Below are 14,177 nucleotides of genomic sequence, written 5' to 3' on the forward strand. Positions count from 1 at the left end.
GGTTTGTGTGTGGGCAGGTGATTTGATGGGTGAGTTAGTGTGAGAGTAGTGGATGAGCAAGTGGGTGAGTTAGTGGTTGGGGGAGTGGGTGAGTTAAGGTGACCACACACCTTACAATTGGTCTGCGACCCGATTTCAGAATAAAATGTAGTAGAATTCGATGCTAATATTGAGACTTGGAATATGTTACTGTATAATGTTCTAAATAAATCTGTTACTGTGCTATCATCCTTAGAATAAAAGCGAATTTAATATCTAGTCCTAATGACGTCATAGCAGTCATACGATTGGCTATGATTTGAAAGTAACTTGGCCTTTACTCCAACATAAAGGCCTGCAATCTTTCAAAATGATTATTAGTATTCTTTCAATTAATTCTAACCTGAAATAAAATGATAGTGTTCCATTCACGTTTTCAGAAAATGAGCAATATGCGATTTGTTCCAAAATCGGATTGCGAACAGTCGTAAGGTGTGCGGTGGACTTTGAGAGGGTTGGTTCAGAGCTGCCAAGTAGTACGATTTTTCCGTATTTCATACGGAAATCAATTTAAAATACGGCAGTACGCTTTTTCATGATAAAATACGGGAAAAAACAAATTAGAGAAGAAAAGGTATTGTTCGCCCCACTAAGCATCTGGGAGCTTTCAGGCGGAGATGAAAAAATGGCAGCCGTGTGTTGCTGCCCTCTACGTTCAATGAGTTGTGCTTTCATCAAGGCTTTCCGATTAGAATTTTCGATATCCTGGCGAATCAATGCGGGTGACAAGTTCAGAGCGCACGCACGTAGTTTACAAGTGCAAAGCAGCGACTCAAATCGCAATATATTGCGACTGGTAAATATGTCTGTAAGGATGATGACGTCATCCAAGATGGCAACTTACGTTGACCAACGAAAGGATCGAAGATGACGATGTTTCGATCATCATTTGAAAGGAATTAGCGGTAACTGCGGTCTAAGGTACGATATTTCTGAATTTCGTACGTTTTTCCGTAAATATGGATGCAATTTCTTTTACATAATGTGAAATTTTATGTGCAAAAAACGATCGGAAAATCAGGTTTCTGTCGAATGTTAGATCTAATGTTACTGCTAATACGTTGTCTGTACTCTGTACGTACGGGCCTCCAAATTCTTCAGTCTATGTATTGGTGAGTGAGCCAACGCAGTTCAGCGGAACAACCAAAATACAATGACTGAAGCTTTTGGTGTCGTGTGCGACGGTGTGGGGCGCAAAATAATGTAAGAAGTGATCGAACTTTGCCATTATGCATGCATATTTATCTCACGGTAAACATACAGATTTTTTTTTCAAAATACTGATTTTGGGGGAAAAGAATACTGAAAATGCAAAATACAACTTGGCAGCTCTGTTGGTTGGTGGTTGGTTGAGTGAATGAGTAGGTGTGTGTGGTTGAGTGAGTGGGTAGGTAGGTAGATAAAGTAAGTAAGTGATTGAATGTGTGGGTTGATGGATGAGTGGGTGTAAGGGTGGACTGGTGTGTGTGTGTGGTTTAAATTGATTGTAATTCAAGGATGGAATTCTCCTTTAAGTACTACTTTATATTTGTTTCCAGTCCATCAACCATCCTCAGACGACATCTTCAAGCTCCGAAGCAAGATGGTGGACCTAAGTCAAGCTAGTCACGTGATCTGTCGTCATACAGCCTTTGTTTCATTAGACCTAGAGACATTAGAACCTCTCCCATCACCAGTCGTGGTAAGTTGTTATATTGTTGTCTTTCATTGGAATGTTTGTTCAAAAGACCTCAACAGACCATTTTATGAATTTTTTCAGTACTGACAAGTTTTCGTTTTCCAACAGTTACTATAATAACACTTTTTAACAGACAACTTTCTTCTAATCCAATCAAATCCAAGGATACTTTTCAGATTTGACCTGTCAGATGTCAACTCTTGATTAGACAGTCAATTGCCACTTGGTCTAGAACTTGGCCCCGTCTTACAAATACTTGCAATTGATCCAATCAATCACAACTATGGAAAGCCAGCAAAGTCAACTTCTAAAATGCAGCTTAGATATGAATGTATATTCATAAATTCATTGATTTTTTTGACAATTTTGTGTGTTCTCTTTTGTTTACAAAGGGCATTTTGCAAATTTTCTGGAGAAAGAATTATGACACTGATGGTTTTCCATAGAGGAACGATTGATTAGATCAATCGCAACTCTTTGTGAGATAGGGCCCTGCTTTGTATGATGCACCACGCCGTACACCGGGGTACGGAGTACGGTGTTGTGCACCGCCATCTCGTGTTGTAATAGTGTACAGTTACATTGTTGTCATGGTGATCATGGTCGTACGATCGGTGCGACAATCGTGACAATGAATTGGGACAATGATCACAACGCCTAATTCCTTTCCATTTTCTTTCAAATATTCAACTAAATAATTGAATTGAATTGAATTCAAAGACATAAGATCAATAATGACAACTACAGGTATCATTATTGAACAGTGAAGATTAGAACAGAACATGAAAATTAGAATAAAGTTATCATTTGCATGCATTAATTGTTACATAAGATCACTAAAAAGAAAAAAAAATCTGTACAAAACATTAAAATATACTTGTACACATTTTTGGGTAACCCAGGGTACAGCGCAAAAAATAAAATAAATAATTCAACAAAATGGCGGATTATTATTTGGTACCCCAGGGTACCAAATACTGCATCATATATATTTTTTTACAGTTTGGCTATATTCTTTTCATGATATACCAATTAGTTTATATGATGATTAAATAATCTGTTTATGAAACAAAGTTTCATTTGACATAGTAGAAAATTTTAAGTTGACCCAGTGGAAATTGACCATCTGGACATTAATAAAAACAATAATAATATGGTCCATTTATATAGTGCAGCTACTATAATTTCATATACTCTACTGCAAGCCTTGAAATAAGCACCTGTGAGCCGGGAGCAATTTTTTTTTTAAATTGCCCCCGGCTCACGGGCTTTTTACAGGAACCGGGGGCAATTTTCTGGAACCAGGGGCAATTTAAAAAAATATATATATAACGGTGAACCACACCACAAATTTGTTTATAGTAAGCGCAGCTCCTGCAATTTTTTAATTCGTAAATGAATAGCATATGCTAGGTATTAGGCTTATTCAAACATTTAAGAAATCAGATTTAAATGTTTAAGTGTTTTGACACCCTCACTCCACATCCCCTTTACAACCACACACACATGGGCTTATTTATTTTTCGTCTTTAATGAACCATGATCAATGAACCCCCCCAAAAAAAAAAAAAATCTAAATAAATGAATAAAAAAAAAATTAAAAAAAAGAGAGAGATGGAGAAAGAGAGAATTCAGATTAAATAATAAATTTAGAAAAAAGAAATAATTCTTACGTTTTTTTATGGTTTGAATCATGGGAGTGGGTGAGTGTTACTGTTTGTGTGTGATTGTGACTGTGAGGTGCACTTGGATTGCATATAAATTATGTTAAAGAAATTAAGAAACGAAATCAATAAATAACTCAGTCTATTCAAATTCCAGCACATAGCCACAGGCTATGTACATGTATTGTAGGTTCACGTACCTTAAGTTTTTCACAAGTTATTTGAAAACGCAGATCTCCACAGAAAATGCCTTTCATTCTGGGAGAGTCTGAATTCGGTGAAAATGTATTCATTAATAACTTAAATATTCATCACAATGAAGAAATCATAAAGTTTTTTGACAGTTTTCAAAAATTAACATGAAATCTAAACTCTATCTCAAACGGAAAATCACCATCACTTAGGCCATTACTGATAGAATTCTCACCCAGAGCTCTGGCAGACATGAGCTCAAAACTGGCTTGCTAACACCACACTCAAGTGCACGCGGCGTCCTATTTTTTTTTTAGATGGAGCCTTGTTAGATTATTTATTGTCTGATATTTACCCCTCTCCAGGAAAGAAATTAAAAAGCTACAATTCACAACTATAAGCTAAGTTATTTTGGATTATTAAGGCTCCGTTTTGACAAGCAAGGTCGGCGACTGTGAGGATAAAAGACTTGCACATCGTATGTGCTGTGAACAGGGATTTATCTCACTGTGGATGTGCAATGCGAATCCCGACTGGAAATGTGTGCATTAGAAATTGCACACGGTGATGGTGAAGTATAGAAAAACCGCAACCGGAAGAACGCGCGCACATGTATTACAGGAAAAAAAAGACAGACGTAGCTCACTTTTTATGGTACAGAAAAAAAGACGCACTCGGCAATTTTAAACTGTGTTTATCGTAAATTGAAAGTTATTTGATTTGTGCTTTACAGATATTTAAATTAGTACATGTATGATATGGCTTCACTGCTCACTCACGGCGGGCGCAATTACCTGGAAAATATTTGCGCCCGGTCGTCAAAATTTTGATGATTTGGGGGCTTCATGGGCGCAATTGATGGCGTTATGAGTGCGAATTTGCGCTCAGCGCCCACTTATTTCAAGGCTTGCTCTACTGCGCTTGATACTTTGTATCATATTATTATCCCAGCTGTAGTTGAGCCGTCATTTTAATAGGCGCTAAAGTGTTCAAGGAAAATATCCTACTGGGTACCAATGCACCTCACCTGGGTCGAGTGAAACACAATCTTGGAAAAATTCTTGCTGAGGGAAAACACGCCTTGGCTAGGATTCGAACCCATGACCCTCTGTTTGAAAGGCGCGAGTCAGAACCACTAGACAACGACGCACCCACTGATGTGATATACCCATTAGTTTATATGATGATTAAATAACCTGTTTATGAAACAAAGTTTCATTAGACAAAGTAAACAGTTTTAAGTTGACCAAGTGGAAATTAGACCATCTGGACATTAATAATAACAAAAATAATATGGTCCATTTATATAGCGCAGCTACTCTAATTGCGTATACTCTACTGCGCTTGATACTTTGTATCATATTATTATCCCAGCTGTAGTTGAGCCGTCATATTAATAGGCGCTAAAGTGTTCAAGGAAAATATCCTACTGGGTACCAATGCACCTCACCTGGGTCGAGTGAAACACAATCTTGGAAAAATTCTTGCTGAGGGAAAACACGCCTTGGCTAGGATTCGAACCCATGACCCTCTGTTTGAAAGGCGCGAGTCAGAACCACTAGACAACGACGCACCCACTGATGTGATATACCCATTAGGTCATATGATGATTAAATAACCTGTTTATGAAACAAAGTTTCATTTGACAAAGTAGAAAAAAAATTTAAGTTGACCAAGTGGAAATGAGACCATCTGGACATTAATAATATAATAACAATAATAGTATGGTCCATTTATATAGCGCAGCTACTACAATTGCATATACATGTACTCTATACTGCGCTTATTATTACTGCAGTTCTAGCTGGGCCGCCATATTAATAGGCGTTAAAGCGTTCAAAGAAAATATCCTACTGGGTACCAATGCACCTCACCTGGGTCAAGTGAAACACAATCTTGGAAAAATTCTTGCTGAGGGAAAACACGCCTTGGCTAGGATTCGAACCCATAACCCTCTGTTTGAAAGGCGCCAGTCAGAACCACTAGACAACGACGCACCCACTGATGTGATATACCCATTAGTTTATATGATGATTAAATAATCGTTTATGAAACAAAGTTTCATTAGACAAAGTAAACAGTTTTAAGTTGACCAAGTGGAAATTAGACCATCTGGACATTAATAATATAATAACAATAATAGTATGGTCCATTTATATAGTGCAGCTACTATAATTTCATATACTCTACTGCGCTTGATACTTTGTATCATATTATTACCCCAGCTGTAGTTGAGCCGCCATATTAATAGGCGCTAAAGCGTTCAAGGAAAATATCCTACTGGGTACCATTGCACCTCACCTGGGTTGAGTGCAACACAATTGGGTGAATTTCTTGCTGAAGGAAAACTCGCCATGGCCGGGATTTGAACCCACGTCCCTCTGATTGAAAGACTAGAGTCGTAACCACTAGACCACAATGCCCCCATTAGACTAAATGAGTAGTAGACCATCTGCTTGTAACCCTTGTGAACATCAACCCTCATTTCAGATCGTCCTTTTTTATAAAAACAGTATGAATCTATCATCTATTTACCCCCTAAAACCTGGGGGGAGATCATTTATTCACTCATCCGAGTAATGGAATAGCCTCCCTGAAAACATCAAACATTGCTTGACCTCTGAAACTTTCAAATAATACCTTCAAACATTTTCTGTTCAATTCTTCTTAATTTCCTTCGTATAATTTCCTAAAAAAGCACCTTGAGCACTCTACAGAGTGGATTTGGCGCGATATATGTCTAATTATTATTTTTATGATGATTAATTTTTTACATAGATTTTTAATTGTGTGTTTCAGATAATGCCAAGTCAGCCGAAGGCGGCACATCCTTTCCAGCGACGGGCGGCTAGATTCTGGGGTTATAACGTGATGGGCAAACAGTATTCTTCATCGTTCACTGATTCTGAAGATGAAGCCTTCTCCTCTGGTTACGGTTAGCAGAATTCTTTCATTTCAAAATTAATCATGATTTTTTTTTTACCATGATTTATTTTTATCATGATATATTCAAAGGAAACTTACTGTTTTTATCCAGTTTGAAAGCACCGTTTGTTGCTATTTCTGGTCAGCTATTAACAAGTAACAAGGTTTCAGTTTGCAAATGGGTTTTTTAATCAAAAAAGGAGAACACTCATTTCCATGATTGACCTTAATACCATTCATGTATCATAAATGCAAAATTTACAACCTACTTGTTCATGATAATAATACATGTAGTTCAGTTCCTCATTTCCATGTTCTATTTTTCCATGGTTAACTAACATATTTATTTGACGGTTACATGTTATACATAAATGTCTTCTAAGCTGTTTCCCCATTGATTTTGTTCATTTTGTGTATAATGTACCTATGGTTCCATGACATTTGCTCTGGCGACGATTAATTGCTCCGATGAAAAATCTACATGGTAAGGAATATGTAATATCTAACATCCAAAACTAAATAAACCCTAATCCTTGTCTTTACATTATTCTGTACCCAAAAATTCTTTTTACAAATGTCATCTGAGATATTAAGACCAGAGCAAATGTCACAGGAGCAATTGTTTTGTCACTGTTCCTATAACCTACTAACAGTTAATGGTCAGAGATAGATAGATAGATAGATAGATAAATAGATAAATAGATAGATAGATAGATAGATAGGTAGATAGACAGACATAGATAGACAGATAGTTAGATTGATAGACAGACAGACATAGAGAGACAGATAGATAGATAGATAGATATTCATTTCGAAGTAAATACAAAACAAAGGCTCTTTTATTTTTATTCTATAAATCATTCTCATGAAATGACCCCATTCTCTGAAGACTCTTAACAATCACTCAAAACTTATTTATACATTTGAAATGTTAATTGAATTAAAAATGCATATTGTGACAACTTCAAAAAGCACTTGCTCAAGGTAATTTTATTTGCAAAAAAATATACTTTTCAATCAAATTGCACAAAGCTGCACTTCAACTATATTATGTTTAGAAATCTTCTAGATTCATAATTTTTGTTAGAATGTATAAACTTTTTCTGCTTCTTATGGATGCATGAGCTTTTTGATGTCATATATATACTCACACGTATTATTTCTACGCTTTTTCTTTCATCCCTTTACCAAACTCCATTCCTGAATTCATCCTCGACCATTTCTTTGAAATCCATTATCCTGCATTTCTTTGCCTTCACCAATTCTCTCATTCATGTGCTTTGATTGTGTTTTCTAAACATTTCTCTATCCTACAAAACACTTATTTTGAATACCTAATCAAACTTTCTCTTTTTTTACTAAATTGTTGGATCTTTCAAACAAAATCACTCTTCATACTGAAAGTCTGCTCTGTGGTTTTCCAACTGATTCAAATAATTTCATTTTAAATCTCTTTCAAACTTCATGGCATATTTCTAAAATTCAAAATGTGTAAATCTTTGCTTTTATTTATCCCTTTCCGCTCCCCTCTGCTACATGTATGTATATGCTCTATATCTGTTTTATTTTCTATTTTCTTTTCCCCCAATTCTTATCTACAACTTTTATTACTTCTATACCAATTCTCCCCCTTTATTATACCCATGAGTTAATTTCTGAACAACTCAACCTTTTTCATTCATTGTCCTTCACCATCCTAAAATCATTTAAACAACCTCAACCCTTCTGCATTGCCCCACAAGTTTTAATCAACTATCTATTAACTTTTCTTTCATGGTCTTTCCACATCAACCAATTAATCATTTTTATACAACCATCCTGTGTTTTCTCCACTCACGTACACCATCTCAAATCCATGGGATTATTCCTGTCCCATCCCGCCCCATTCTTTCTATTTTTCTTGTTTCTTAGCAAATTTCAAATCTTTTACAATACTCTATATGCTTGTTTATGTGTGTCACCAATTTTCTGTGCAAACAATGCTTCCACATACATGTACTTCATGTATTGAATCTCCCACCTTGAATCTATTCTTGGCTATCTGTCCATTCCATTCTTATTCTTTTATCTTTCTGATTCTGCACTGAATCATTTTGCTCAAACTGAATATTTCTGCATTCATTCTGCTACCGCCTCTCACCCCCCATCCCCCTCAACCCCACCCACACCCTTCAACCACACCCACGTTGCATCATCACCCCTATAGGGCGATCAGAGTCCCCCAGTTCACTCCCCTCTCAACCGGTTCCTATGCCTGCAGGTCTAGACGGTCAACCCCTGGACCCCCCTGGACCTCCCATGGGTCTGGGTCCCCATTCGCCGTGGTCATCTCAGTGTAGTGGAGACTTCTATGCATGTAAGTCTCATATTCCTATAGCTTGAAGTCCCCAGTTTTCCATGATGGAGTAAAAATCAAAATCTTGAAATGCAGTGAGAACAAAGATTTCACAGTTTTGTCAGGTCAAGAAAGGCAGTTGAAAGTTCAGTCAGAAAAAGGCATTGAAAATCAGGAAAATGAAAACAAAATCTGATTAAACAAAACTGGGGACTTTAACATATACATGTAGCTTTTGAATGATTCTTTAAAACCATCCATTTTGTACTGTTTATATCATAAATCCATTCCACACTCTCTTTTCACCACCTTAAAAATAATTCATTAATGTTTGAAAATTTTATCCCACATTAAAAATTCAGAATGTTTCATTTGTTATTAGACAAATCGTTGAATCTGACAACTATCTTTGATTTTGATGGGCTGAGGAGCATTGCTACTATGTTAACTGTCGAATAACATACTTTGTCAGATATAATGTCCAGCGAGTCCTTTCACGAAACGTTAACAGGGCCCTGTCTTCATACAACTGCTACATGCGATTCCTTTCAAACTCAAATTGTGATTGATAATTGATTTAAATTTATCTAGTTAAAAAAGTAGAGGTTCAGATCGATCGCGATTTGGGATTGATTTGATTATATCACAACTCTAAACAATGACCCCTTGACCCATTAAAGTCATGTACCCCACTTCCAAATATTTTAGAAATCCTTAAACAGGTGTACAATGGTTTGCATCATACAATCGCAGACCTGGGGGCGGTTTTGTAAAGCTGATCGTTAGTTTAAGAACGGCTGGTGATCCTTTCTTGTGGTAAATGATATTGACCATTAAATGTTCATTAGTGATTATTTAGTTCCGAAGAAAAGTTCACCAGTCGTTCTTAAAGTCGCTCTTAACTTACGAACAGCTTTATGATACTTGCATCTGGTCATCTATGATGATGGCTAAGCTTTGTGTTACATGATAACTTGATTTTCCAAAACGTGCTATGTTAAGACTGGTATTAAATGAATGAAAAGTGGAAATTGCAGAAGGAAGTTAAGGTAGTTTTAATCTGTACAATGTAGGTTCTGGATCTGGAGACAAAGTGAAATCAAACATATATTTCTTTGGTCCGGGGAAACTTCGGCAGATTTGCACATTTTGATCTCTTTTTTTTTCATTTTGAAGGTTTATTAATGATATATTTATATAGCCTTTTATCGAGTTGTCTATTACAGGTTAACAGAGCACTATAGGTAATACTGTTTTTGCCTTTTTTGCAGTGAGTTTCTGCTCTTGGGAAGTGAAGAGATGCACATAGTCTTTTGGTGCTCACTAAGTTCATACTCTCAGTTTTCATGATCAAAACATTTCAAATTCTTCTGAGAGAACTCCACTGGTTGTCTGTACGTCAAAGAATTTAATTCAAAATTAATTGTATATAAATCATTAATTAGTCAAGCCCCACATTACATTACAGAATTACTCAAACTTAAAACCCAATCACACAGTCGAAGCCTGCAAAGTTCCACAGATAAATTTTTGTTTCAGATCCCATTTTACAAAACAAAAGTCACACTTGGTGATCGTGCATTTGCACATGCTGCCCCCAAACTATGGAATAGCCTGCCAATCGATACATTAGAATAAGCTCTCCATCCTTGGCTCTCTTCAAATGAAAATTTAGTTAAGAAAATATGCTGTGTAGACATAAGTAAAAAGAGCTCTGAAAAAGCGCAGCTCAATATATCCATATAAAAGCTGCGCTATACAAATTAATGTTTGTTATAATTAAATTCAATTCTGAAATGCTTCTTTCATTGTTTCTCCAGGGTCTTTTGAGAAACAATATGGAATGAATCCTTCATCAAAACCACGCTCCTGGCAGCTCGGGTCTCGTCTCAATCGACTACGCTCAAGACTCAGCAACACCCCTTCGAAGCGCCCTCTATTCCGTGCCGTTGATGTGACGGAATGCTGCGTGGGACGAACCCTCAGCATGGAATGCGTTGAGCTCCATGCCTTAGTCAATCTCCAACTAGCTTCAGGAGCATGGGAGTTAGACTACGAGCTTGCGGAAGCCATTGATATCCCACTAGAAAAGTTACGACGTGCCTGTCTGTTCTGCGATGTGCCTGTGAACTACGAAGCCATGATACCAAGCGCAAGAAGTCCGCTGGCCGGACCGCGCTTGAGAACTTTTTACGCCGGGAGCTCCCAAGGTAGTAGTCTTCAGACACCTGATGTAGAGTCTAGTGTTGAGAGCTCCAAGTGGAGTCCTGAGGCTCCAGGCAACGATGCATCGGCTGGAGTTAGTCCTCCAGATAATGCTAGTGTTGTTTCAGAGTCTTTATCACAGCCTGAGAGTGGGTACATAACTGTAAAGTCGACTTCTTCTCCAGAGGATGCCCATCCAGCTCGGCCAACCAACGGAACAGTCCGCCAGGACTCGAACACCCTTAAAGCAGCCAATCACAGACCAGAATCTCTCGCGAGTGTTCGCTCCCTCTCCCCGACTCCATCCGGCGCAGCCGCAATGAGAGGCATACCTTTACCAAAGAAACTTGACAGCGTGACTGCCGCCAACTTCAGCCCCAGTCGGAGAAGGCGGGAGAGGTTTGCCGCCGTGCAGCAGCTTCGGAAGGAGATGCGGCATCTATCGCCCGACGAATCCCAGCAGCAACGGCTCTGGGCGACTGCACTGGCTCTCGTCTGGCTGGAGCATAACTGTGCCTCGTTCTTTAATGAATGGGAACTTCTGGCTGCTAAGGCAGACCATTGGCTGAGTGAGCAGCCCATACCAAGTGCCAGCGGGATAGACCTTGCTGAACTCAAGGCGTCCGCAAGACAGCTCATCGTACTCTCAAGGAAATATTAGACACTGGCTGAATCAACAAGGTATCCGAAGTGCCAGAATGTGATTTGCTGATCCATCTTGAATGAACAAAATGTAGTTCATTATTATCAACTAGTTTGTATACAGTATGTGTATATAGGATTTTGATGTATGAAATAGGTTGTAGAATCAACTTGAAACATGTACAGATTTTAGAGATCTGATAAAAATTGTGATAGTATACCAGCAGTAGTGGTTGAATTATTTATTTTGTGATTTACTATTTCTGTGTACACACATGTATCTTTTAAGGGGAAGTGCAATTGCATTCAGTTGTGACTTACAAAATTGTAAATATAATCTTTGATTGATACTGTGCTTTATAGTATAATGGACAAGCGGTATGAATTACTACAAAGTAAGGAAAAACTTGAGAGATCGATCAACATTTTATATTGCCAATCCTAGCGATTACAAAGCTATCACTTTTGTTTTTATGCATCTGATTTTTATGCAATCTTCGGGTTGGGAAATGTTATATTTTTACTAATGCACTGCAATTTAACTCCTTACTTTTGCACTCAATGACATTTCATAATTCTGTAGAACTTGTTAAGTGAGCGCACTGAGCTTAAATTGTAGAGTTAAGTTTGTGGGAAAGTGCAATTTACAAGAAGATTAGCATGTGGGTGGAATCTTAGCGGAACTTCTGGGGGGTGTTTCATCAAACAATTAGTCGGTGGTTTTCTCCGACTAATTGTGATTTTCACCGACTAATTTCATTTTCTCCGACAAATTGGAAATCACCGACTAATTTTGTCGGTGGCGTTCACCTACCGACAAAACTCATTTTCACCCACTAATCCAATTTTGCTGCCTTGGCAACCAAAAATGGCAGCTATACTAGAGTTCATTGGAGGTGCTGCCCTAAAAAGGGACCGGATTTTCCGAGATCGTCTAGATCCACTTGATAGTTTCAACGACCAAGAAATGTAAAAAAAATACAGATTTGACAGGAGAGGTGTCATGGAACTTATTAACCTATTTGAAAATGATCTCCAACCTTCCACAATGAGGACTTGTGCAATACCTGCCCGTTTGCAAATCTTCGTAGTGCTCCGCTACTTTGCAACGGTCAGTGTATTGGACAGCTCAGCTACAATACATGGGTGCAATAATGCCTCTGTGTTCGAGAATAATACGAAGAGTAACATTGCTGATCTGCAGCCAAAAGGATGAGGTAAGTTAATTTTTGGGGGGGGCTAGATCTAACTTTAAGTTAGAACAATCTAACTTAGGCCTGTGCCTGTGGCTGCATAAAGTCATTTGAAGACATTTCTTGGAGTCGGACTAAAACTCAAAAGTCCATCGAATTGGCACAAGTCACTTGTTGCTTTATTTCATTCTGTCCAAAATCTAAATTTGCAGAAAATCTCATTATTCAACTGTTAAGCTGCTGAAAGAGTGGGGAAAGTATGCTCCACCAGCCTGCCACGCAGCGGTCGAGGGTACGGTACCGTATACGGTCGGTCTAAAAACTTTAGCTCAGTCCCATACGTATCGGAAAATGTTGGCCTTGTCCTTTTTTGACTCAGTGTCCCAGATCTACTTGCTGGCGCGTTGATGCTTGCTAAAGGCAAGCAAATGTCCGATTACTTCAATCACTCCAAAAAATCTCACTATGAAAAACAAATTTGAAGGTGCATACACAGAAACACATGTATGGGGCTACCAAAATTTTATGCTACCCCAATTCAACAATCATGTCGATAGGGGATGCTACACAAAGACCTTCTTTGGGGGGATTTGTTTAAAAATCCATGCACCATAAATATCTAAAACACGTTAAATGTTATATGAATGAAATTTTAACAAGTTTTACTTACGGCTACCTCCTCCTCCAACTCCCTACTAGGTTGTTTCCCCCACTTGTCGCCATCGCACACACTACACCATGTAGAAATTTTTTTTAAATGTCGCGACCGCTCGTTTTGGTAGTGGGCGTGGACTAATTAGTCAGCGAACCTCGTTCAAGACGATTTTTTAATTAAAAATTCTCTGACAATAGTCAGAGGAGATCCGTGAGTTAAATGCAATTTTTGTCAGCGCTGACAGTTGTCGAGTGACAATATTGATGAAACACCCCCCTGTTGTGTGAAGCTCCTGACTAGCTTTGTGCAATATGATTTATCTTCTAGTGCAATATTTTTCTTCTAAAAAATACCACTTGATGCAATGTATATTATACATCTCTTGTCAAAGGTATTAACAAATGTGCATTGGAATGCCAGAAGGAATGGCTAGCGATGCATGCCTTTTGTAAGTCTCTGCCTTTTATGAACTATAATATGTTTATTTCTGAAGAACAATATGCCTCTTTAACATGTTGTAATGATGGAACAATTATCACAGCTTGACTATAGGTGACTGTATAAGTTGCATAGCAATGTGTTGAATATGTGTGTTTACTGTAGACTCTGTAAAAGATTGAATGCGATATGTTTGTGTACACATCAGTAT

The 14,177-nt window shown here is 37.9% G+C and overlaps 1 protein-coding gene across 2 annotated transcripts in view; it reads left to right on the forward strand.

Moving 5' to 3' along the window:
• Window positions 1–13,554, forward strand: part of LOC121427561 (von Willebrand factor A domain-containing protein 5B1-like) — a 60,008-nt gene extending 46,454 nt beyond the window's left edge. The window contains exons 8-11 of one of the 2 annotated variants that reach the window (XM_041624015.1): window positions 1,578–1,720; window positions 6,373–6,508; window positions 8,705–8,854; window positions 10,654–13,554. In XM_041624015.1, coding sequence (XP_041479949.1) covers window positions 1,578–1,720; window positions 6,373–6,508; window positions 8,705–8,854; window positions 10,654–11,699 — 1,475 coding nt within the window. In that variant the 3' untranslated portion in view covers window positions 11,700–13,554. The remainder of the gene's footprint in view (window positions 1–1,577; window positions 1,721–6,372; window positions 6,509–8,704; window positions 8,855–10,653) is intronic. The other variant, XM_041624016.1, reaches the window with a different exon arrangement.
• The last annotated feature ends 623 nt before the right edge of the window (window positions 13,555–14,177 follow it).

The sequence above is a fragment of the Lytechinus variegatus genome, chromosome 14 (assembly GCF_018143015.1).
Source record: "Lytechinus variegatus isolate NC3 chromosome 14, Lvar_3.0, whole genome shotgun sequence".
NCBI lineage: Eukaryota > Metazoa > Echinodermata > Echinoidea > Temnopleuroida > Toxopneustidae > Lytechinus > Lytechinus variegatus.